Genomic DNA, 23,793 nt, shown 5'->3' with positions numbered 1-23,793 from the left:
CCAAAAGGATACAGATAGGCTAAAAATAGACGATACAGAAAGGCTACCGAAGTAATTTGCGCTTTTAGGAGTAGGCAGGTGGATTTCAAAGAAACTATAACAAGAGACAAAAAGTTTCAGTCCCATTTAACGAATCGCATTCAGCACGGACATGCTCCATCGCACTTAATTAGGGTAAGAGATTACATCGGAACAATGTAGCTATCGGAGCACGGTGGAGTAGGCATTCAATCAATTTGGTACTCAGTAAACCAAACTAAACTGATCTACCCCAATGCTTCTTCCAATATCCAACATCTATACCAAAAAGTCAACGCTTGTTCAACCATCCTATTCCTCTGAACTTTCCCCGAAGACGACGGCCAAGCCCCTCGGCAAACAAGAGAAATGAGTAGTCAAAGCAGTCGCGCAGCGTTTCGACCCTATGATTGCTTCACTTGGTGAGGATGGAGTGATGCCGTAGCAATAAAATACTCTGCCGGGGAACTATTTAAGACCGAATCTTCAAAACATTTCGGGTTGTTTAAACCCCTTCACAATCCCCTCCCGCACGACCATGGGATGGATCTCAAACCAGGAATAAGATTTCTATGACTACAATCGGCATATAGAGGATATGCAGTCGAACTGACACTGAGGACTACCTCCGGTGTCACGGTATGCCATAACTTCTGGACATCACAAAATCGCAGAGCGAAGATTGTCGCTTCGGGTTCTCTAAAGCTTAGCCTGGGTTTGAACTCGACATCCTCCGGTAAGGATATGGCGGGTGTGATAGAGGTTAAGTTTCGTTTAAAACAAGCCTACCTCGAGATCTCCGATAACGAGAGCTACCAACTTTTGCGAGCATTATGAGGTATCGGAATAGAGGCTGGCACGGTAGCAAGAATAAGAAAAGGTCACAAATATTCCAAACAGGAATACAGTGAAGAAAATTAGGGATAGATATGAAATTGGCTAGAGGAGATTCGCCAGTGGAGAGTCATCGGTGGATGTACTGAGCTCTCCACAGCTAAGAGTCACCAACGTCCCTGATCCCAACGGCGAACGAAATGGAGACTGATGGGTTTGGATAAGGGAAACCAGGTCATTAAGAAGTTCACCAAGAGTATGATGAGGGAAAGACTTGAATGAGATATGTCACCAGAGGAGATTCAGAGCTTTCCACCAGTGAGTTCCACCACCATCCGCAAATCAAATGAGCGAACGTAATGGAGGCTGGCAGCTTGACAAGAAGAAAACAACACCACCAATATATCCAGTAGGCATAAAATGAAAACGATAAGAGACGGAAATGATATTCGCCGGAGACGAACCTGAGCTGGTGAGTGCCACCAAATTCTGCGGATCATATGGGCAAGCGAAAAGAGCCTGGTGGGGCGGAAGGAAGAGGGCAAGGTCACCAGGTACCCACCAGGAAAAAAATCCAAACGATAAGAGACGGAAATGAGATTCGTCCGCGGAGATACTGAGCCCTCCCGAGGAGTGACTGATGGGTGCCACAAACTTCTGCGGATCACATGGACGATGGAGGGGAGAGGAAATGAGGGGGTGGGACGGAGAGGGCGACGAAGGGGTTCGGCGGGCAGAGGTCCCCGCCGCCGCCGCAGCAGCAGCGGGGGCCTCCGATCCTCGTGACAGCCGTATCGATTTTGCACAGCGGCGGCAGAGTAAACGCCTCCGGAGATCCCCCGCCCCGCCGCTGCCGTGCGCACGCTCTGAGCAAATCTGGAGGAAGGGATGCTGGGAATGCCGCGAGGGAAGCCGGGCGCAGGTGGGGGAGGGATACGGGAATGCTAAGGGACTTATCCCTCACTCACTCCTTACACTCGCCAAGGACGGAGCACGCCCCCCTTCCTTCCACGTTTTAAACTCGTTATGAAATGCAAGCGACATCTGTCGTCGCTCCAGCGATTGGTTTAATCACTGAAACAACTTAAGCCTGAAGACGTTAGGGTCGCGATTGCGCGATTCAAAACAATTAATTCTCGCGCATGCTGTTAAGAAACGGTTTTGCCGTCGTAGATGACGATCATCTGGGTGAGTTCCAAAAATTCTAAAGTTTCTAAAAATAAGGGTACGCATAGTTCAAGCCTTATATTTATACATAATAAATTTAAACAAATATTTACATATATTCATAAATATTTACTTTTTTATTTTTACTTATAAACTACTATAAACTTATAAACTTACTTATAAACTACTATAAGTAAATATTTTTACTTACAAATATTTACTTATAATATTTACTTATACTTTTTCCAATTACTAGATCATACTATACCACTATTTTTATGTAAATAGCGCAATTTTACTTCAATTATTAGCATTCATTAGCTGATAACTCACCAAGTAGTACGTTGACGAGCATTTTGATAGTGACTGCTATGTTGAGATGAACCTTGTGACAATTATTTTGTCAAAACGACAAATATCAACTAGCATAAATCAACAATCTTTTTATTCATAGACAAGTCACTCAAAAGTCCTCAACCAAATATTTATATTACTCTTTTAAAAATAATTGCTATGACCAAACAATAACTATGCATTTCCTTTATGAACTACAGGAATTAACTAACCTATTCAAGTGTAAAATACATTATTTTTATATGTAAATGTATCAGGGAATGATAATATCATGAAATTAATAAAATGGTGAGTTTATTTATGTCTTGAAGGCTCTTTGTAACTGAGGAAATGAAGATAAAGTCCAATTCCATGAATTTACCAATTAATAGTATATTCAAAATAAAACAGCGAAGATACCTACAGCGTTAGCTAGTTATGAGAATCAAGACGCAAAGTTAAAATGACGTGAACGCAATCGAGTAGGAAGTGAAATGTTCGTAGCAATGACGCAGATTCATTAAAAATAAAGAAAACAAATAAATTGTGGCAAGCAACTTGCAAACATAAAACTACAGCGGCAAAAAAATAATCCACCTAGCCAGCATGCAAGCTTGGAAGAATTATTATCATTATTCAAATAAAGACGATTGAATGATGAAAAATAACCCTCGAAGGAATAAGACGAATGCAAGGAGAGGTCGTAAAAATTTCAATAAATTTCAATGAAGAAATCCTCACTTGGAGAGAAAAAAAATAAAGAGACAGTACGCCAAAAGCGAGGAGATAAATCTATTCTTCAAAACATCTAAGAAGCTTATGTTTTATAACACGAAATTGGATACGTTTTAACTGAGTGGATCGCGACACGAAAGAATACCAAGAAATTACGACACGTCTGTGGAGACTAATGGAAAAGGAAAACTAATTCAGATAAATATGGGCTGAGTCGAGAGGAGAACTGATGGAAAACCAATAATCGGAATGATTACTGATAATGAAGAATTTCTTTCGTTAAGTATGGTAATCAACGAAAGTAAGCGGACAGCATCGGCAATGCAATTCATAAAAGTCAATGCCGATATGAAACAGAGCCCCCAGGTACTAGTAGGGATGACAAGGCATTAAATAAAATGAAAATGTAAATATAAATAGAAATGTACCGTTCAAATGTTGAACGCTAAAAAAATATTTTTAGATATTTAAGTAGGTTTACACAAATAACACAAATCGTGTTATACAAATCGTACAATATCGCGAAAACAATTAAGGGATGCCGCGATATTGTCGTGTCGCGAGACAAAAAAGGGATACCGCCCACTATGAATAAAGCAATATTAATCATTTCCATGAAAAATTAAGGCACAGACTCATCCGCCTAGGTAATTTAAATTTTATTCCTAAATAGATCCTTCTGCACAAGGAAGCCACTAATGTATTTTATAAATTAAGCTGAAATTTTCTGACTTCAGATTTTTTTCACACTGCATCCTAATATTTATTTCACATTATTTCCACCTTAAAATAAGAAAACTATGATTTGTACCATAATTTATCAATATCGTCAATACGAGTAATCCAAACTTAAAATATTCAAAATAAGAGCATTATTTTAGCGATGCGTTGTGGATGTTAGGTCCCAAATATTGAATATTCGAGGAAAATTATGAGAAAAAAATCACCATTCGCCTTTCACGGAAAAAATTACTCTCTCCATGGCCTCATAAACACGATAAAATTCACTGACTCTCAAGGCATTTAATGACCACGCTATATTCCGAGTCAAAACAATTCTTAATAAGCCTATTTAAAATGATTTAATAATGTCAATGCGAATTTGAAGAGATTGCGATTCACCGTTGGGTTATTGTAGGAGCAGTGCGGCCGGCTGAATATCTCATACCTCCCGCGCTTCCTCCAAACAGAGTCCCATAAGGATATAAGAATCTCCTCATTGGTCTCTAAACGCTTCACATCTTCCACAGTTGACTTCTTTATGTCACCCGGGGACGACTACCCCTCGGGTAACGAAAATTTGCCCTTTATCTTTTATTTTTACCAGAAACTGACTCGCCCATTTTCTCGCTCATTTATGCACACCTCCACGTCGCCACGGTTGGCTCCAAGAAACTGCTCTGCTGGAGGGAGAGGGAAAATATTTACAATGAGACCTGGCAAACGAATGCGGGCGCACGGGGGTAAATACATCCAGGCGGTGCGACGACGGTACGACGCTATGCGGTCCACGGGACGACGTCGTCGTCATTTGATTCTCCGGGTCAGTGACGGTGAGCGGGGGAAAGAGAGAGGATAGCTTTCTCTCGGTTCCCAAGTTAAAATCGCAACAAAGGCGGACATACTTAGCGGAATTCCGATTCCAACTAGTGGACCCAAAAGAGTTATTCACGTTAGGCAGCTGTACGGAAAAACTGGGTCTGCGCGATGCATTTCTTTCCAGGACCGTAAAATCCGGCGTTTAAGGTTTCTTTCTAACGTGCCTCCAATCCCAAAAATAGGAATACTTTCGTAAGACTATATTCCTTTGCCTACTGATTTCATTTCCGAATCATTCTCAGGGGTGGCTATGGTTATTGGAGTATTTTCTTTTCGTCAACCATTTTCTAATTGTACATCCGCGCCCCAAAGGGAAAAAATTCATGACTTACATAAGGTACTAGCAAAAAAGAGGTCATAATAATGGAAAAGGAAATCACACCATTTAGCACTGACATCAGGCATCAGAATTGAAACGTAAAACATGCTTCACGCGCCTTTTTATGAAGCGAATATAATTCGAGATATCCTTATTCACTACCTCAAACGAGAAGCCTGTCCGTAAAAAAAATCCTTGATATTGTTCAACAGGACGCTTGACAAGTCCTAGTCAGTATATGTTAACAAATCAATGCCTAATTCAGGGGCCAGGGATTATATACCAAAACAATATCTTGAGGCTGTCTTCCTCCCAACCACTTCAATGCTTTGCTTGTTCGCTAACTCTCGTAGCTTGGAGCAATATGATCTCGGGAACTGGAGTGACCGGCGGATAACAGGGGGACAACATGGATACTCCAGGAAAACCGTCCCCAGTTCTAGGAAAAGGCATTGGAATCTAACGGAACATTCAGTACATTTAGCTACAACTTATCCTTGGCTAAGGAACACCCAAGAAGATGAATTAATCAATTTTAAAATTTCCTGACGATCACACTAATGTTTAATGGCGCAAAAAAATAAATGAAGCCATTGCACTATTTATTCGGAGTCGTTACGGTTATTTTTCCATACCACGATAAAAAATTTTTACATGGTGGACAGGACAGTCTCATCGCGTTCAGACCTAAGCTAAGTCGTATGATAAGATATTTTACTAACAACTGATTTTGAAAGCCAATATTTTAAATATAGAAGACAAACAAATGGAGAAAAACGCACACAAGCCGAAGAACAAAACGGTTACATATTTCGAGGAGCGATGGCCAAAAACCAATGTACAAGTAACTACTTAGCATTCCCATGTATTAACTGCTAATATTTTCGTCCGGTTTCAAAATATTTCCATCGTTCCTATGAGATATTTAAAGAAACGCCAAAAAACAGTTGGCACTGACAATCAATAATTATGGCCGTTTTCCACGTAATCGCCAAACCCTATTTTAATTTCACTAAAAACATTCAATTAATGCAGAAGATAGCAACTGCCCATCAACCGCCACACACGCATAGGAAAGCGGACATTGATTCGAGCAACAAGATCTACAAGGAAATTTAATCAAGGAAGGAGACTGTCAAGTCGCGCACGGGCCTCTGCCTACCGTCTGAAGTGCCTTTCCCAATGATGTTAAGGAGATGGGAGCTGGGCGAGCGAACGAAACTGATCGCATTGGGAAACGTAAATAGTTGAGTGAAACATATTTATTTGTAGGCCAGTGGGGCAAAAGGAATGATGAGAATCGATGACCTTGGAGTGAGAAGATTGGTATTTTTTTCGAACTAGAGCGAGCAGAAGATAAAATCTCTATCTGCATGAAATGCGAGACAGATAAGAAGGGTGGATGAAATTATACACTCCTCAACTTAGGATGTTCGGGGACATCCGAAAAAAAAACCTTCCACATCAAAGCAAGCGTTAGCGTTCCCGCCCACCATATCAGGAAAGATACACCTGCAATGGCGAGGGAGGAAGAGGGGAATTCTACACTTACTATGAGAAGCGAAAGGTATTTCATTTTATGGAAAAACCATAGTCAATCCTTGATTTTTTAGCCTGAATAAAGATTTTGATTTGAAGTCGCTTTTATTTCGAGCCAAATCTATTCCGCATTAAACGCTAACTAAAAATTACAAAAATAACCTAGTATTAAGGAATATCTTTGCTCGTGCCGATTCCTAACAGAGAGAATAGAATAAAAAAAGTGAAGTCGCAAAAAACTACAGATTCGATCAATAATCAATTTCAGGATCATAATTCTCTTATTTCATAAATGCATGAAGTACCCTACTTCTTCAACAAATACTTCCCAAGAGGGAATTCAAAATTCCGATAATTATGAAGCGCAATTGCATACTCCATTTGCAAATGATTAATGCATACTAATCTCATGATTAACATGCTACGTGGACAGCGAGAGTCAATTTCAATAAATGCTGCCAACGTGACGCGATAGTCACGATGTTCTTGGAATGCATCCGTTTCCTCCTAAATCGGAGCAGAAAAGCCTCGTTGTCCTGGTCCCTGAGGGGGAGCGATCTTTCTTCGCCGTTTTAATGATCACAATTGACTTTTCATGATAACATTTTCGATATTCGAAAATTGATCGCGCGATTCCAAATCTCGTCAAATAACAAAAATAAAAATCAAACCGCAAGACTATTCGGAGAACCAACGCCAGCACAAAACTTATACCTACTAGCTATTCCACATAAATGCTAGTAGGTATTCCACTGGTTACGGTATATTTTCACGAAGACTTTCTCAAATTAGTCTGGGATGTCTCCATTCCCACATTGAACTTCTCTCTTTAATTTTCAATATAGCTTATTCCCTTCCATTTTCACTCAAAAAAAATGTTTTCATCTTCCCCCATTCCCTTCCTTTTCCCTCTAAAACAGTTTTTGGCCTCAAGACCCTACTTAACTCGGTCCATCCAAGCCTTCTCCGTATTTCCTCTTCCAGTTTCCACACCCACCATCTCTTTCATTCTCCTCCAAACTAACACTCACATTTCACCAGTTTTTTTTCCATTGTTCCTTTCTCATGCAGAATAGTAGACGCATGGTGAGATGCATAGAGCGCTACACTCCAGTTTGGACTTCACCTGTCCTTTCTTTCAACACAACGATCATCTCATCAGCACATGCCTATTCTTAAACGTGTCCTTCGCTACAGCTTTTCTCTTCCGGATATCCTTAATGCTGTGATCTTTTTTTCCAAGTGTTCCCCAAACAGTTCAATTTTTCCATCTATTCCAGCCACCAGAATAAATGCAAACCATTTATTTATAACTTTAGATACTTAAAAAGTCCAATAACTCTCTTTTGTGAGTTTCGAGCATAATTAACTCGTTTACAACCTCATGTAAGCAAAACTATTTGCCTTTCACGCAGCCATACAAGAACTACTATCATAAGCAGATATGAAGAAGTTGCCAACCTTTGCAACAGAGCAACTTCTCGCTGTGGGCATGTGCGGGACAAAAAATTGCAGCCATTTTGGATTAAAAAGTAATTTCTCTAACGATTTGCTTGGTTTCGGATTCATTTCTATGCAAGGGGTAAAACGAACACAGCATTGAGGGGCTTGGACGTTACAATGAAAACTTGAACTAAGCTGGAGAGAGCAACTACAATTGCTGCAGGTAAACCAACCCATTCCAGAAAAGTATAAGGATAGGAAACGTATGAAATATTGCGTAGGCCCATCCTCTCAGTGAGGGAAGCAAAGACGATTTCCCCCTTTCCACGTGTTGCAATCACAGAGGAACGGCGTGCTGTCCATCATCGTTGACACCACCACAGCATACGGCGGCGTCGTTAACAAAATAGGGGAAACCGCCCCAATAATTCGTTTCTATGAAAGCATGAAGGGAAAAAGACACGTGGCACTCATTTATCGAAAACGATGGGATGCTAAAGATGACCCTAAAAATTGAAGATTTTATCTGCTGCGGTCGACGCTTATTACGGCAGAGGGGAAACCCTAAATTCACTGAGAAAACAAGCATGGGAGACAGGGGGGATTTAAATCCTTGTTTTTTTGGGGGGCGGTAGCTTATTTTCCGCGACGCTTTGGTGGCATGCAATACTTCTTAGCGATAATGCAACTGCTTCCACAAGTGGTTTTTAAATTGTTTTATCTGAAATCTTCAAACATTTTTTGGCTATTGGGATGAAAATAAGCCTGGGAGAGCCGCTTAATAATGACACTTTTTATATTTTCCTGGAATTGTGAGAGGCCGTCCCTCCCTCGTCCCCTTCATCCGCGACTGATGGGAGACGAATGCGATTGACTAAAATATTAAACGGTGGGATTAAACTCCAATTATATAGCATTGGATATTAAATAATGCAAAACAATTTTAATTTACTAACAAACACGGATGTAAAATCTAAGCGCCAAGGGGGCTCACAGACATTGCAATCCGGAAAAATCTCTCAATTTTTCAAGTAAAAAATCTGCTACCTGTACGAGGACACCTGCATCCCTTACCCTATGATTCATTTTTATTTTAATTTTTGAGATAGTACTTCAATAATAACTTTAGCAATTCGAAAAAGAATGAATTCTAAATATTTATTGGTGATATTAATAGGGGGAACGTTCCAGTCCAGCATATTAAGGAATAACCGAAAGTGGGGGAATAAAACACCACGCCTGGCAACCAAGGAACATTACTGTACGCACATCCCCTGACAGCTCTTCTCCCGGCACCCACCGCGAGGACAGTATTTTTAACGGCGAGAACCAGAAATAGAAGCTAAAAAGAAGAATCACCTTTCCTACGACTCCCTCTATTTACGAATTATGACGGCTTCGAAGACGTCACTCGGGAAGTGACCGACCAGACATTTTCCTCGTCCAACTCGCAGAGCTGGCCACGACTTCCGTGAGGAAGGTTTGAAACAAAAGCGAAACGAAAGCCGCTCAGAGAATGGCCGCAAAGAAGCTCAGAGATGGAGCCCACCGACGGGGAGTTCAGAGGATGCGGTTTCGGCCTATAAATTCGAGAGCGGGAGGGGAAGACGGGGAGCCAAACCAATTTTTCCCGCTTCCCGCGCGGGAGGAAGCCGCCGCCGTGGGAATGTTGGGCGCGGGGAACTAAGTGCCCGGGGCAAGAACAGGAAACAAATGACGGTCGCCGCTGGAGACCACAGCGGATGCTTCATCGTCCGAAAATAAATACTGGCTCAGCGATCCCGAGGGCAAACCAAGGGAAGCGTTAAATATGAAGTGAACGAGTTTTTCATCGCTGAATGAATATCATCGGTGAGTGACCAAAAAGCAAGAATTACGATGGAATGCAAGACGTAATAAAAATAACATAGAAAGAGATAAAAAAAAGAAAAGCAACAAAAATCGAGCATTAAATTCGCCAACAATGTCAATTGGAAGTACACAAAAATAGGTAGCACAAAGGGGTAATGAATTGGATACCTCACAGATATAATTAGAAAACTCCGTTTACAATTCAACAACGATGCACGGTCAGGAACAGGACTTAGTCAAAAGTGGCTATGCATGATAAAAAAAATTACATTATCTGTAGTGAGCATTGGTAACAGCTGAACATACAGCCTCCGGAGATGAACCCTACTCCAAGTATACTCCACTAATAAAATGGAATGGAGTACTCAGTCATTATTTTTTAGAAAAACGCTCTTGCTAACTCTAATTCATTAAATTTATAAATATGAAAACTTATTCACCTTTCGGTGACATAAATTTCAAGCAGGATCCCTTTCCAAACAAATAATGAAAATAAAAGGGAGGTAACCAAAATGCAAATAAATATTATCCTCTAACTTCTTGACTGAGAAACAAAATTATTAAACTCCAATAAAACTCCCCGGTAATTTAAAAATAAAATATTATTTCTTGAGAAGCACGAGAGAATTGATACTTTAAAAAGAAGACACTTATTTTTTAAATTTAAGGTAATAAGGATAAAGGGTTAAGCACAGTACCTGCTAGACCTCTGGCTGCCAGGCTTCAGCTTTGCTGGGCTCTTGGGCATGCTGAGAGGCAAGGCACCGCTGAAGTACGTTTCTTGAATCACTTCCCTAAGCTTCTTCACCCACGTTTGTTTTCCTTCCAGAGATGAAGCCTGAAATGAATAACAGATTGGCAATAGTGAGTTGTTATTTTTTATCTCTAGTCTCATGACCAACGACTATGTACCACCAAAATAAAGAGCATAAATGAAAAAATGTACCCGGTGATGCTACAGTAAATGAGGACCTGTAAATAGCCATTGATTCACCTACTTTTGATGCAATGCTAAATAAAATATAATCTACTACTACTAATATTATAATACAAGAACAAAATTTGCACACCAATTTCAGTTTCTTCACATCAGAATATATATCTAAAAATAGGTACAACCTAACTTCTTAATCAGTCTGAGACTCCTTTAGTACTATTTAATCAACAGATTTATGCTAACAATTGCAATAGTTTAGAATGCTAGAATTTATAATGATCATGCTTTCATGTGACACCCAAAAAGAGTTAAAACAAATATCGACCATGATTGAAAATGAGAGCACTATTTAAATCCTTTGCCTTATGCAGAGAATTATCCTATATAATAAATCATTTTTCCCAGAGTAAAATTATTAAATATGCATTTAAACCATATCATGATTGAAAGATTCAAAATTACTTTGGCTATTATGTGAGATTTTGAGGACGCCATATAGGTCGGTAACTCAAATCTTTTGCCATCCCAGATGGATCACCATGATACTAATCCTGTATCCTCAGTGCTGGCTGGGAATTTCCCACATAAAATGCAATAAAAGTAACCACAAATGAATAAGAAAGAGATTTGTAACTTAAAAATGAACTAGTTTCAAGTATTTTTTTCACGCTGCTCATCAGGAGAAGCAATCAAACATGCCAAAATTAGGAAAAGCAAGTGAGCGAAGGAAAAATTGCTAAAAATACATAAGTAAAATGATATAAGTAGCACTTATAAGTGTTTGTTCCACATAGAAAGTAGATATATGTATTTTTAACATTATTAAACCCTGAACAACTCTAACATATCAAGAAATAAGGTCTCTCTTCATAACGTCATAGATGCCATAAAAATCAATACAATTGCACAATAATTGTACAAACAATGAATACAATAGTAGAAACAGTGAATACCTTAAGTACAATTCGGTAATCTGATATTGGTGCTCTCCCAGTCCAAACAGCAAATTTGCATTCATCCCCTTCAATATGCTCTGTTACACCAAGTTCTGATGTCTGAAAAAAATTCATAACATAAATGAATATTAATTTGACTGAACTAATTTCAAACCCCACACAAAAGACTAAATAAAAAATCGAATAATTGATTGAAGAAATCAATCACTTCATACCATGAGCTTATTTTTGTAGATGTACTTCGCCTTCCCACTGGAATCTTTTACCTCCTTGCTGAACAATAAATACAATTCAAACAGAAATATGTGTCGCTCTCTTCCTTTTCTTATTATCTGTTTAGGGTCCCAAACTTGGAAAGTATCTTGAAGAACTACCTCATCGCCTAATTTATCCAAGGATACATCACAGCCTTCTAGTAATGATAAGTGCATGGCATCATTGGCCTTCTTCGGTACATTCAGCATTACTTCCAAGCCATCCTGAGGAAAGAAAATTGAAATTCATCACTAAAATTTATTTAAATCTTCTCTTCCAACTTCAAATTGAATAGAATCACACTGATAAAACCTAATTCAGTAATGGGTTACTAGTATCATAAGAAGGTCTTCAAATAGTTCAAAGGTTCGCTAAATTTTAGCATACTGATTCTCTCTTATTTACAGTGGAACCTCGTTAAAGCGAGTACGGGCTACAGCGACACCCCCGCTATTACGAGAGATAGCCGATGCACCGTCAATTGACCCTATAATAAGAGTGTTAAAAAATTCGTTTTTACGAGACCCTTTCGGTGTTGGCTCTCGCCATAGCGAGGGTTTCACCGCCGGAAGACTTTCATCAAGACTCTTTAACCTCTGTAATTGCTAGCGATCTGTTAGAAATGAAGTTAATGGAGTGCTCAGTCTCAAATTTATGTGGTAAACTGTCGTTCGATAAATAAAATGATTGACGAAACAATGCTTTGCATGATTTTTATTCAGTGCGGCGCTTATAAATTGTTTGAATAGTTAGTCGTTATTTGAGTAAGGAAATTTAGTGATGCAAAAAAACATCGCCTTTCGTCTGGATTTATGCTTACGTTTATCGGATAGATGTTTATCTGTCGCCGCACCACTCCTGTTCCTGTAGTTCCTGTATATCTGTTCGCAACAGGTATATTGGCTATTATTTGCTCCACCTCCGGTAAAGCGACAATTCGCTATAGCGAGTGTTTATTAGTGCACCGTGGGGTGTCGTTATATCGAGGTTGCACTGTAATTATCTGAGACTATATGAAGGCCCATTATACGATTAAAAAATAATTAAACTCTGCATGAATGAAAATATCAAATTTACAGCATGAATTATAAAAACGAATGAAAATAGGAATGTACACAAAAGAAAATACAGAGTTAGTTATTTAGATAACAACAACGCAAATATTCCTAACTCTACTTCCTTTCTGGTGGCTCTATAATGCAAGAAATTTTACATAAACCATCAATTTCTAATTGTGCTAGAGCAAAACAAGGAAATGAAGGTGAAGACATCAGAAGCATTAAATTCAATGAAATAAGAATGGTTAAAAACCTTAGTTTTGATTTTTAATCATAAGGCCCATGGAATATAAAGAGCCCCTTCACATACAGCTCCTCCGAGGCAATTCTGTGTGATTGACTTGAGCGTTAGGCAAAAATAGTTCCGCAGCATGTCTAATTTTTAGGCAACCACTAATGCGAGCTACTACATTTGAAACAGTGTTTCACCATCTATGACACAACTCAGAAAGGCCACCTGCTGGCTTGATGTGGAGTGGATCTAAGTCACTTGAAGCATTTGAGCTCTATTGATGGTCTCTCTGATTAATGCCAAAGAAGCACTCATAACTTATCTTAAAGTGCACTCATCATTATTTGTTAGTGAGTTAAAATGTTCATAAGCAATTACCTTGATTTCTCCCTGACCTTCTTCACAACATGATTGAAGATCCTTAAGTAGGAGCTGATACTTGGTTATTCTTTGTACTGGTTTGATAAGGTAGGCAGCAATTGGATGCTCCACTTTGTGCTTTTTCTGGAGCTCTTCAAAAAAGGTACCTCCATGCTGGACGAGAAGGGAGTTTGACTCTGGTTTGTTCTTACAATACTTTACATACATGTCAAACTGCTGAGCCTAGGTATAAAAAATGAGAGTCAAATAATTTCAAAGGAAAAAATAAAGAAAAACTTTGTAGGGTAAATGGAAACAAGCAAAATTAAAAGCATTTAGCTATTTAGCAATGAAACAGCAAATAAATTTTTCCATCTCATTGGAAAATCAAAATCAAGTGAAACAGAGTATTAAAATCCATAGTAAGGTAATTATCTGAATAGCATCAAAATATCCTGTTGAAAAACTTGAAAGATAACCTGAACTAGGCACACAGCTAAGATCACTTGCATATTTTTGGCTGAAATTAATTCGAACAACAATCTGAAGCATTGAGTGCAAAAATTACTCTCCTCACATTTAATTTATTATATATATTAACTGGAGCAAGGCTTGTAAACTAACTGTTATGCACCTGTGAATTCTATTCCATAATATTTATTAAAGGTCATTGGTTAAGGATTCAAGTCAAGAAAGCACTTACCCAGGTGACAAAGCAATGGCCCACATCTTCTGGCATGGTTTCATACTTTTCTAATTCCTTCAAGAAAATACTACGATGAAACTCAAGAATTTCTTCCATATTTCCAAAGATAATATTGTCCTTCCCTTGTATTGGAGCAGGGACTGTTGAACCGCCATTCCTCATTTCTTCCAGGAAGTAGCGAGTACATGCTTCAAGATCCTTCACATAAGTGCGTTCTGTCTGCAAAAGCTCTGCCATGATGAACCTGTAGAATAAACAGTATGCAAAATGACAGATTACCCAGACAAAAAAATATAAGAATTGAATACTTTTAAAATATGGCATAAGTAAGAAATTTGAAAGTATTTCTAAGTAAAATTTTGCAAAATACTAGCAAATATGTATATTTACACAAAATAAAACCATAAAACCCATTCGACAGGACCGGGAAAACAGCAACTATGTTGTAAGGGGGCTTGGAGTACGGAGATGTTTTGCGGGTGGCGTTGTAGCAGGATAAGAATAAAAGCCTTCACTAACAGTTGGCTAGATTGAATACGAGAGTCAAAAATATGGCAGCTACAATCAACCCTATTAGACCATTAATTAAATTGTCAAGAAAGTCACGAGAGCATGAACAATTAAAGCATGTCCATCACATATAAACCAACTCTTATGACTGACTCAATAACTCACTGATTGATTTGGCTTCCTGACCACTTCTAGACGAGTCGGAGAGTTAAAATTTTGCACTGGGGTGGGAGATTCAAATGTATTGGGATGAAATTCAGAAAACCCTGACTTTCCTCACCCTTCCCCCCCAAAAAAAAATTCAAAAAGGCACTAAGTCCGGTTTTCACATGCACACCTCTGAACCCCAAAATACTCAAGAGACCTTTGCTAATTATTGCAACAGTGAGAGGATTGGTGTGCTTTTAATTTCCAGTAACCCATTGAATCCGGAGAAAATAGTTTTTGAACCAGAGGTTAGACAGACCACCCCCTTATCCTATGGGTGTATGTAACCCAGGTAGTCAAATATTGGAATGTTTTCCGATGACTTCTACTCTACCACTCTAGATCAGAAATTTTGTTGCCGGGAATGAAACCGGATGCATTCAGAAATATCTGAGAAAATATCATATATGCACTCCAATATTCCCACTCATCCCCCTCGAAAATATTCCAAAAGTGTTCTTTCCGGTATTTTTGTGCAAACCTTTGGTGGGCAGCCCCTTATTCCATTGCATAACAGTGTCATAAGGCAAAAAAATTTCTTCACTGACCATGCTTGCATCATCGGCTAATGTACCCTCAGTCCCAAAATTATTAACTTTGAGGGATAAAGTATAAATTCATGCCTGTCAACCACTGTAAGCCCTATGCAAGATTCAATATCCTTCATGAATATCCTGAAATAGAGAGAATTAGTTGCCATCATAGGCAACACTAGCATTTCTGCTTCTGATATGGTTCAAAGCTAATGGCAATGCCTAATCAAATCTTTGAAAAGAAGGCAATAGGTCACAATAACGAAAAACTCTAAGGATAGTGAAACTGAATATAAACACATACTAAAATAATTTGTAAGTGAAAAATTTTACAATAGAGTGGTAATTTGTCTCCATGTTCCTGGGTTTCACCTCGTGGATTTTCTTTGTGACGACGGTTGGAATACCGGCGAAACTGTCGTCACAAAGAAAATCCACGCGGTGAAACCCAGAAACATGGAGACATCATCTAGACAACGCCGCGGAAAACTACGCATCAACTTAGAGTGGTAATTTTCCTAACTGAAGCTGACACAGAGACTTAAATTAAAGGGTGGTTTTTCTAGATTCATTAAATGCAAGAGGGGCATTCATTTTGAGGCAGCTATTGTAAAATTTTACAGTATCTAGGTTTGCTTTACAGATGGTTCCTTTATTTGTCCATTATTAAGAGAACCTCATATTACCCATGAGAAAGGAACAACAGCATAAAAACATTCAAATTTCTCAGTTAAAATATGGGTTAACTGAGAAGGTTAACAATTTAAGATAAAAAATAAACACCACAGGATAAGTAAAGCTCACACTGATACACACAGGTTTTCAATTATGAAAATGAAGCCACTGGATACAGGTATCCAAATGACAAATATGATAACTTACTCTTTTCTTCTAGCTGATCTCCTCTTCTCTTCATTAAGCTCCTTCAAGTCCTTTGCTGAAGCTGCTTCCTTCACCTTAGCCTCCAAAGTAGGATCAGAATTACGGTCTATGGAGAGATCTTGTCGACTACCATCCCCTTCTGCCTGAATTCCCAAACATTCTTCCAGCTGCGCCCTGTTAAGAATTTAAGTGTGACGATAAAAAATGATTAGCCCACCCATAAAGATTACCACGAAGAACTATTTAATTTATTTTTGCTGCATACTCTATAGCAAGGGAAAAAGAATGAAAAGAATTAAAAAACCATACCTATATTTATCCATTCGGGAGCTGAAATCTTTGTACTGGTTATCCACAGCTGCGACCCACTGCTTAATGCCACTAGCATGAGCATGCCCTTTTTCAACCAGACTATCAGCCAGCTGCATGAGCAATTTAACTCTTTCACGGGTTTCCTAAAATTTAAGTGCATATTATTCTTTAATTCACTATACTAACTGAATAAAAACAATGAGCCAAATTTAAAGAATCTATTATGCAACTTAAAACAAGAAAAATATCTGCAAGAAGGTAAATAAAATAATTGAGATCAAAAAACCTAAACAAACATGAGAACTCACTTTGGCTGTTCCTTTGAATTCATTATGCTCCAGGAGTAAGGCTTCAGCTTCTTCTCTACTCTGGCCCTGAACGTGAGTGTGCGTTGACAGATAGCACTCTCCAGTATCATGTATCCATTCGAGAGCCTGTTTGGCTGACCTCTCAAACAGAACAAACTGCTGGCACTGATCAAGGCGTTTCTTTCTTTGTGTCCAATGTTCAAGCACTTTATTCTCTTGGCACAATAGTTTTTCCAGTATAGCTGTAAAACCACAAGGTTACCAATGGTTATAACATATTATTATTGACCAAATACTGTTGACCATATATCCACTATTTTCCAACAATATTTTTGATTTCACATTTGAATCTCATTTGCTGTCTTTATTCTTGACACCAGTTAAGAAGCATTTCCTCACTGCCAACAAGAGTGTCTAATTGTCATAGGATTACAACATTTACAAGGCCTTTAATTTTGGCATCATTAGCACATGGATTAAATCAAATCATACACTAATATAAACCCATTCAAAAGAAATTATTTTCACGCTATGATTATCCAAGACATGGCTTAGGAATAAATAAACTTTTAACTCTACTTGACTTTCAAATCACAGAGAAATTTAGGGTAAGATGACATAATATCAAAGGGTATGTATGAATCTTTCCATATCATTTACGTAAAGTCTAACTGACTGTACAACTACAGTAGATATTTATTACCATTCAGCTGTATCTACGACTCTTAACTGTTTCAAAGTATATAGCTACACCACTTTAGATGAAGACACATCAAGACACCTGATACTAGATTTCCACATCAAAACATGCAAAGAGGAACTCAAAAAGGTTAAATACCTTTTACACGACCTTCTGATGTCCTAGTTCCTGCTTCACCCTGATAGTTATAATACTGTAGGCTACGAGCAGTGTACTTAAGAAATGTCTCTGCTGTCCTCCTAGCGAGAGTGCAGGCTTTCAGGAAGGCCTCTTTTTGTTCTTGGTGCTTGTTTATTAGCTGAGCCACCATGTTTCCTCCTCGCTCCCCACCAGAGCCTCCACCACCCGTGGCATTGCCAGCTAGTTCACCTCCGCCACACCAATCCTCATCTCGTTTGTACTCTCTTTCCAAGCTATCTAACACAGAGCAAACCTGTAAGAAACAGAGAAGTAAATAGGAAATACATCCTCATGGATACTCATAAGCTTTAAAAAATTGAGAGGAGACAAAGTCCACATTGCATTCTTTCAATATGATATCATACCTGCTCAGCAGTCTTATAAAAATTGAGACTAGCAGTTACAAGTTTATGCCTCTCCTCCGCACAAGTGACTAGTTGTTGCCATCTCTTGGTAACTTCTTCTGCAATGTCCCTAACTCCTTGAGGGTCATAGTGATTGGCACTAATGAGTGCATCTGCTCTATGCCTCACTTGTACAGCAGAAGTATGAGTTTTCTTGAATAGAGAAACACAAATTTACATTGATTGGGATATCTACTGTCAGTGTTTAAAGTACATTAACATATAGAAGCCAAATAAGCAATAAATATGATTCATTAAAAAGTGATTGATATGAACATTAGCAAATCAACATAAACATTGAAGTAGTTTATACTAAAAAAATAAATCTTGTCATGACAAAATCTTTATTTCATAATTCCAACTTTGTATATGCCATCTGCCTATTTTTCACTCCCAATATTTCTCAGAATATTCTTCTGAACTGCAATGATCAGAAGAAGTTAGTAAATGAAAAAGGACATTATTGGGGGATCAAATTTTAGAGATAATGTACTTCACAATAAGGAAACAGCATGTATATGATAAAGATATTTTCAGATGATGGTCCATATTGCTCTGATCACAAAAAAGGATATTTTTCATACTGCAACAATAAAACATTGTCTTTCCAATACAGGCCCCACCATCTCCAATAACTGTGCATGTAAAAATCTAATTTAAGACATACTAGGCTGTTCCATTTTTTGGATGTAATATAGATATCTAAGAGAGCTAAAACATAATGAAATCTCCGCTTAATAATGATTTCCTTTCAAAAATTAAATCATTTAAATGCCTATTTCAAGGAGGAAAATATGTAAAAATAGAGTTATGGAACAGAGAAAAAATAACTGAACTCAACTTTTACAAAATTTATATTGTGCACCACAATACATTCATGGTGCATAAAAGAAGTACAAGCAGTAAGAGAGAATACTGACCTCAATTGCAACTTGAAACTGCTCATGCTCCTTTTTCAGCTGCTCTGCATCTTGTAAACAGCTTGGAATAGTAAAACCCGCCATTAACATAGCTTCACCATTCCTGATCCAACTAACGACCTGTGGGTAAATAAATGAAATTACATTAGTGACAGAGATTAAGGCAATTTAATAAAATCCACGTTCTTCATGAAATATCAATCATAAAATTATTACGCATAATCATCATTCTATAGTCAGAAGCCATAATCAAAATTTTACCATCAATTTTCTACACTTACAATTAAGACATACTATATTACTAACTTTCATCATCAGAAATGAATATTTTATTGCTTACCTGACTAGCATCAGCTTGAAATTGACATAGTTGAAGACACTGTTCCAATCGTACCCTTCTAACTTCTGCCAAATCCTCAACATCCATCTCCCTTTCATGAAGATACTCTAATAATACTTGAACACGAGTCTGAGCAGAATACTGAGCATCTGACATTATTCTAACACTTGAGTTCTCCAGAAGCTGCAACAAGATAAAGAGAAATAGGCAAATTACCCAAAAATGAACACAATGGGTTCAATTACATTCACTGCTTCAATTGGTAATTAATTTTTTAAAATGTAACCAATAAAGGTAGTGCAAAAGAGTATGGAATATTATATTCTATTAAAAGACATTTCTATGATGCTGTACACAATTTGATAGAAACATTTAAAATACCACAAAAAATAACAAAAAAGGAAGGCCTCATAGCTAAAAACAATTAAGAAATGGAATGATTTGAGAGCCAAGTAATAAGCAACACAAGTAAACTCTTCTCTATGCTTGGTGGGATTCCTTATAAAATGGATTGAAAGCTTTCTTTAAGTACCTAGCTTTACTAAGTGTTAAGAAAATATTCTCACAGCCAAACGAACTACCAACCTGAGCAAGTTCTTGTCCCCTCTGTAGCACCTGAAATGTTGTATTCTGCATATGAGATACACTCTCATTATGGACCCTTAACAACTGCTCAGCCTGAGGAGAATCTGCTCTACCAGGCTCACCACTTCTTCCTTGAAGTTCCTCAGACCACAATTCCAACTGAGAGGAAACCTAAAAATAATTTGAAGTAACCATGACAAATATGATCACTTTCACCTCAAAACAAAGTTGGGATAATGCTCTTGAAAAATTCCCACCACTACATCTGAGATAAATGATAGAAATCTGTTATTACTCAGGAAACAATGACCCAAAATAAAAGTTGAGACAAACTCTCTAAATAATGGAAAACTTCATTATTACAAAAAAGTAAAAGACACTGTACATACAAAATGGGAGCACAATGAAGAATATATATTGCAAAATTAACAAGGGAGATTCATTTCATATTTTTAAAATGTATAGCTCATTCTTAGTATACTTTAATTTTGAAGAAGAATACAAATTAGTTTGCCACCAAAGAATCAACAGACACTGCTTCTACCACAAGCAGAGTAGCTTTATTCACTCACTCAGTGCTTCATCCTGAAGGTTGGTTAATAACACTTTAAAACAAAGTATAAAAAACTTACTTCAAGGGCATCTCTTTCAAACAGCCTCAACTGAAGACACAGATCAAGACGATGTTTTCTATTGGCCCAGAGTTGTTCCACTTCTTCCCGCTGTTTACTGAGACGATCCAAGGCAGATTCCACAGCGGCAACAGAACCTGTAGAATCCATCTCAGCATTGAGCCCAGCACTCCTGAAAAAAATATGCATGATAAGTATAGTTAGAAAACTCTTTGGACTGGCGATGGAAACTTTTCGTTAGTTAACTCTGATGGAAGGGGGTCTGGGATAAATAACTAGTGGTTTTGTATGGCATCTTGTGTACATTCCTGAGGGGATTAAAACTGAACAAGCTGCTGAAGTTACAAATCCACATTTAAACACAGGCAAAGAGAATGGCCTCATTAATTCACCTTTGGAGGAATACATTCAAAAATATCACTTCGAAAATGACCAACTACTTTAAAAACACCGCAAAAAAGGTGACTTTTTACACAATTGGTGCACAGATGCAACGATCTGAACAACAAACATCAAGAGATTTGGATTTTAAATCCCAACCATGTCATTAAAAGATGTCAAAAAAATCCCATGGTGGACCCTAACTGGCCAATTCAAAGCACAGTCTAGCCAAGACAGGTCTTGAATCAGTTAAAGAGACCATCTGCTTAGGGATAACCACAGGAAAGCCCAACTACACTTCATCAAATACTGAGAAGTGGATTGATTTGATAAAATTTAATAGAGTCTTAGCCAATAGCTCATACAAGTTACACTATTTTACACTTTCCCGTAATTGACACTTTTTTCTGGCAGACCCTTCAACAGTGTATATCAGAATGCTCATAGTGTAAGAATCTGAAACAGAAATGATGGAAAGCGACGATCAAGGCACAAACCTTAATTCTTGCAACAAAGCCTCTCCTTCCGCACTGGTCCGAAGGCAAGCATCTATTGCTGAATCCCTCTGCTGAGCACACTGCGCCAACTGCCTCTCAGCAGCCTCCAATGTTTCTGGAGCCTCTTCTTCTTCATTCTCTCCTTCCCTGAGCCCCTCACGAGCCTCTTCCAGCCACGCACTTAGCTAAACATAGCACAACAACATAATTAGTACACTCACATCGCTACGAAATATGAATAAAAAGTTGAATGAGTATTTAATTAACTTACTTCTTTGTCATGAGTATAAAACACAACTGCTAGATCAAGACGTCTTCTCCTAGCCTGAACTCTGGCTGCAAATCCTGATACTCTTGCTTCTAGTTGCGATGCCACAGAAAAAACCTCACTGGCATTACATTCTCCAGTTTGAGCTAGTTCTTCAGCAGCAGCTAGAAGCTTCTCTGCATTTGTGTAGGTATTCTGAGAATAACGGAATGGAGTATGTTATTGTTTTTATCCATTAAAATGAGAAGAAATAAAAAACATATTAAATTTTTACATACTTGAGCAACATTTTCGAAGTGTTCATGACTTTTTTGGTACACTCTAGCTTTTTGAAGATTCCTTCCAATTCCTGTGTTTTTCCTCAAAAAAACCTCACCATGATTTTCTAGCCAGTCTAAAACCTGTTGGGTAAAAATAAAGAACACGATCAAAGATATTTTTTTGACAAAATTGAATATGCAAACCATAAATGGTTGTGACATGAATCACTTTTTTCCTTTGACAAATTTCAACCAATATAACCATACTAAGGACAAGAAAAATTATATTACCAATTAAAATAAAAATATTCACACCTTACCAAAATTCTCATAATAACAATATATGTATTTAGATATTATTTTGTGGAACTTCTCAACCATGATGATAGAGGAACACACAAACTTTTGTTATTTTACACATTTAAATCCAACTTACACTCACCTAATTTCAATAGGTAACCTTGAGAATAACGGTGACTTGTTGGGACCTAGGTCACTGTAAGCTAAACTAAAGAGTGGGAAAATGACCGAAGTTTGTGTGATACAGTAGAACCTCGTTAAAGCGAGTACAGGCTATAGCGAGACCCCCGCTATTACGAGAGATAGCCGATGCACCGTCGATTGGCCCCATTATAAGCATGTTAAAAAGTTCGTTTTAACGAGGCCCTTTCGGTGTTGGCTCTCGCCATAGTGAGGGTTTCACCACCTGAAAAACTTACATCAAGATTCCTTAATCTCTGTAATTGCTAGCCATCTGTTAGAAATGAAGTTAATGGAGTGCTCAAATTTATGTGGGAAACTGCAGAAACAAATGCATTACGTTATTTCACTTCACTGCCGCTTCACCTAAAGGAACAATAAACATACACCAATGGAAATATTTGAGGCATTAAATAGCCGTGATACAGTTTTATCACATAATTTTTGAATTTTCAATGGTAAATACCAAAATTATAGAATGATTACTTAAATGCGCTAATTAAGTGCATAGAAAAATGGCTTCGTCGGTTGTGCATTGGCATAATGATTGACAAAACAATGCTTTGCATGATTTTTATTCAGTGTGGCGCTTATAAATTGTTTGAATAGTTAGTCGTAGTTTGAGTAAGGAAATTTAGTGATGCAAAAAAACATCGCCTTTTGTCTGGATTTATGCTTATGTTTATCGGATAAAAATTTATCTGTCGCCGCACCACTACTGTTCCTGTATAACTGTTCACAACAGGTATATTGGCTATTATTTGCCCCACCTCCGGTAAAGCGACAATTCACTATAGCGAGAGTTTATTGATGCACCGTGGGGTCTCGTTTTATCGAGGTTGCACTGTAGTTTCCATCAAAATTTCTTACGATTTGAATCACACTTACACTTGTACGCAAAATTGGGAGCATGCTTGGGGAAAATATAGTTTTCGTAAAATAGCTTTTTCAGAGTTAAAATAATGAGAAGTTCTAGATGTGAATATAAAAGTAAATATAAGAAAAAAAATTGTGGTTATACAAAATTATATGTGAATCATTGCCATAATGAA

At 37.9% G+C, this 23,793-nt stretch overlaps 1 protein-coding gene across 1 annotated transcript in view; it reads right to left on the bottom strand.

Annotated features, from left to right (window-relative positions):
• Positions 1-23,793, bottom strand: part of LOC124167315 (triple functional domain protein) — a 352,896-nt gene that overhangs the window by 231,716 nt on the left and 97,387 nt on the right. Inside the window, exons 13-29 of the mRNA XM_046545291.1 lie at positions 22,280-22,402; positions 22,005-22,196; positions 21,734-21,918; positions 20,856-21,027; positions 20,224-20,394; positions 19,639-19,821; positions 19,299-19,418; positions 18,340-18,531; positions 17,933-18,227; positions 17,095-17,336; positions 16,784-16,929; positions 16,475-16,648; positions 14,340-14,586; positions 13,655-13,879; positions 11,947-12,210; positions 11,729-11,830; positions 10,537-10,676 (exon numbers count right to left, since the gene is read on the bottom strand). Of these exons, the coding sequence (XP_046401247.1) occupies positions 10,537-10,676; positions 11,729-11,830; positions 11,947-12,210; positions 13,655-13,879; positions 14,340-14,586; positions 16,475-16,648; positions 16,784-16,929; positions 17,095-17,336; positions 17,933-18,227; positions 18,340-18,531; positions 19,299-19,418; positions 19,639-19,821; positions 20,224-20,394; positions 20,856-21,027; positions 21,734-21,918; positions 22,005-22,196; positions 22,280-22,402 (3,173 nt within the window). The remainder of the gene's footprint in view (positions 1-10,536; positions 10,677-11,728; positions 11,831-11,946; positions 12,211-13,654; positions 13,880-14,339; positions 14,587-16,474; positions 16,649-16,783; positions 16,930-17,094; positions 17,337-17,932; positions 18,228-18,339; positions 18,532-19,298; positions 19,419-19,638; positions 19,822-20,223; positions 20,395-20,855; positions 21,028-21,733; positions 21,919-22,004; positions 22,197-22,279; positions 22,403-23,793) is intronic.

This window comes from Ischnura elegans, chromosome 1 (genome assembly GCF_921293095.1).
Source record: "Ischnura elegans chromosome 1, ioIscEleg1.1, whole genome shotgun sequence".
NCBI lineage: Eukaryota > Metazoa > Arthropoda > Insecta > Odonata > Coenagrionidae > Ischnura > Ischnura elegans.
Note: the sequence above shows the minus strand (reverse complement) of the source record. Positions and strands in the feature narration are given on the sequence as shown.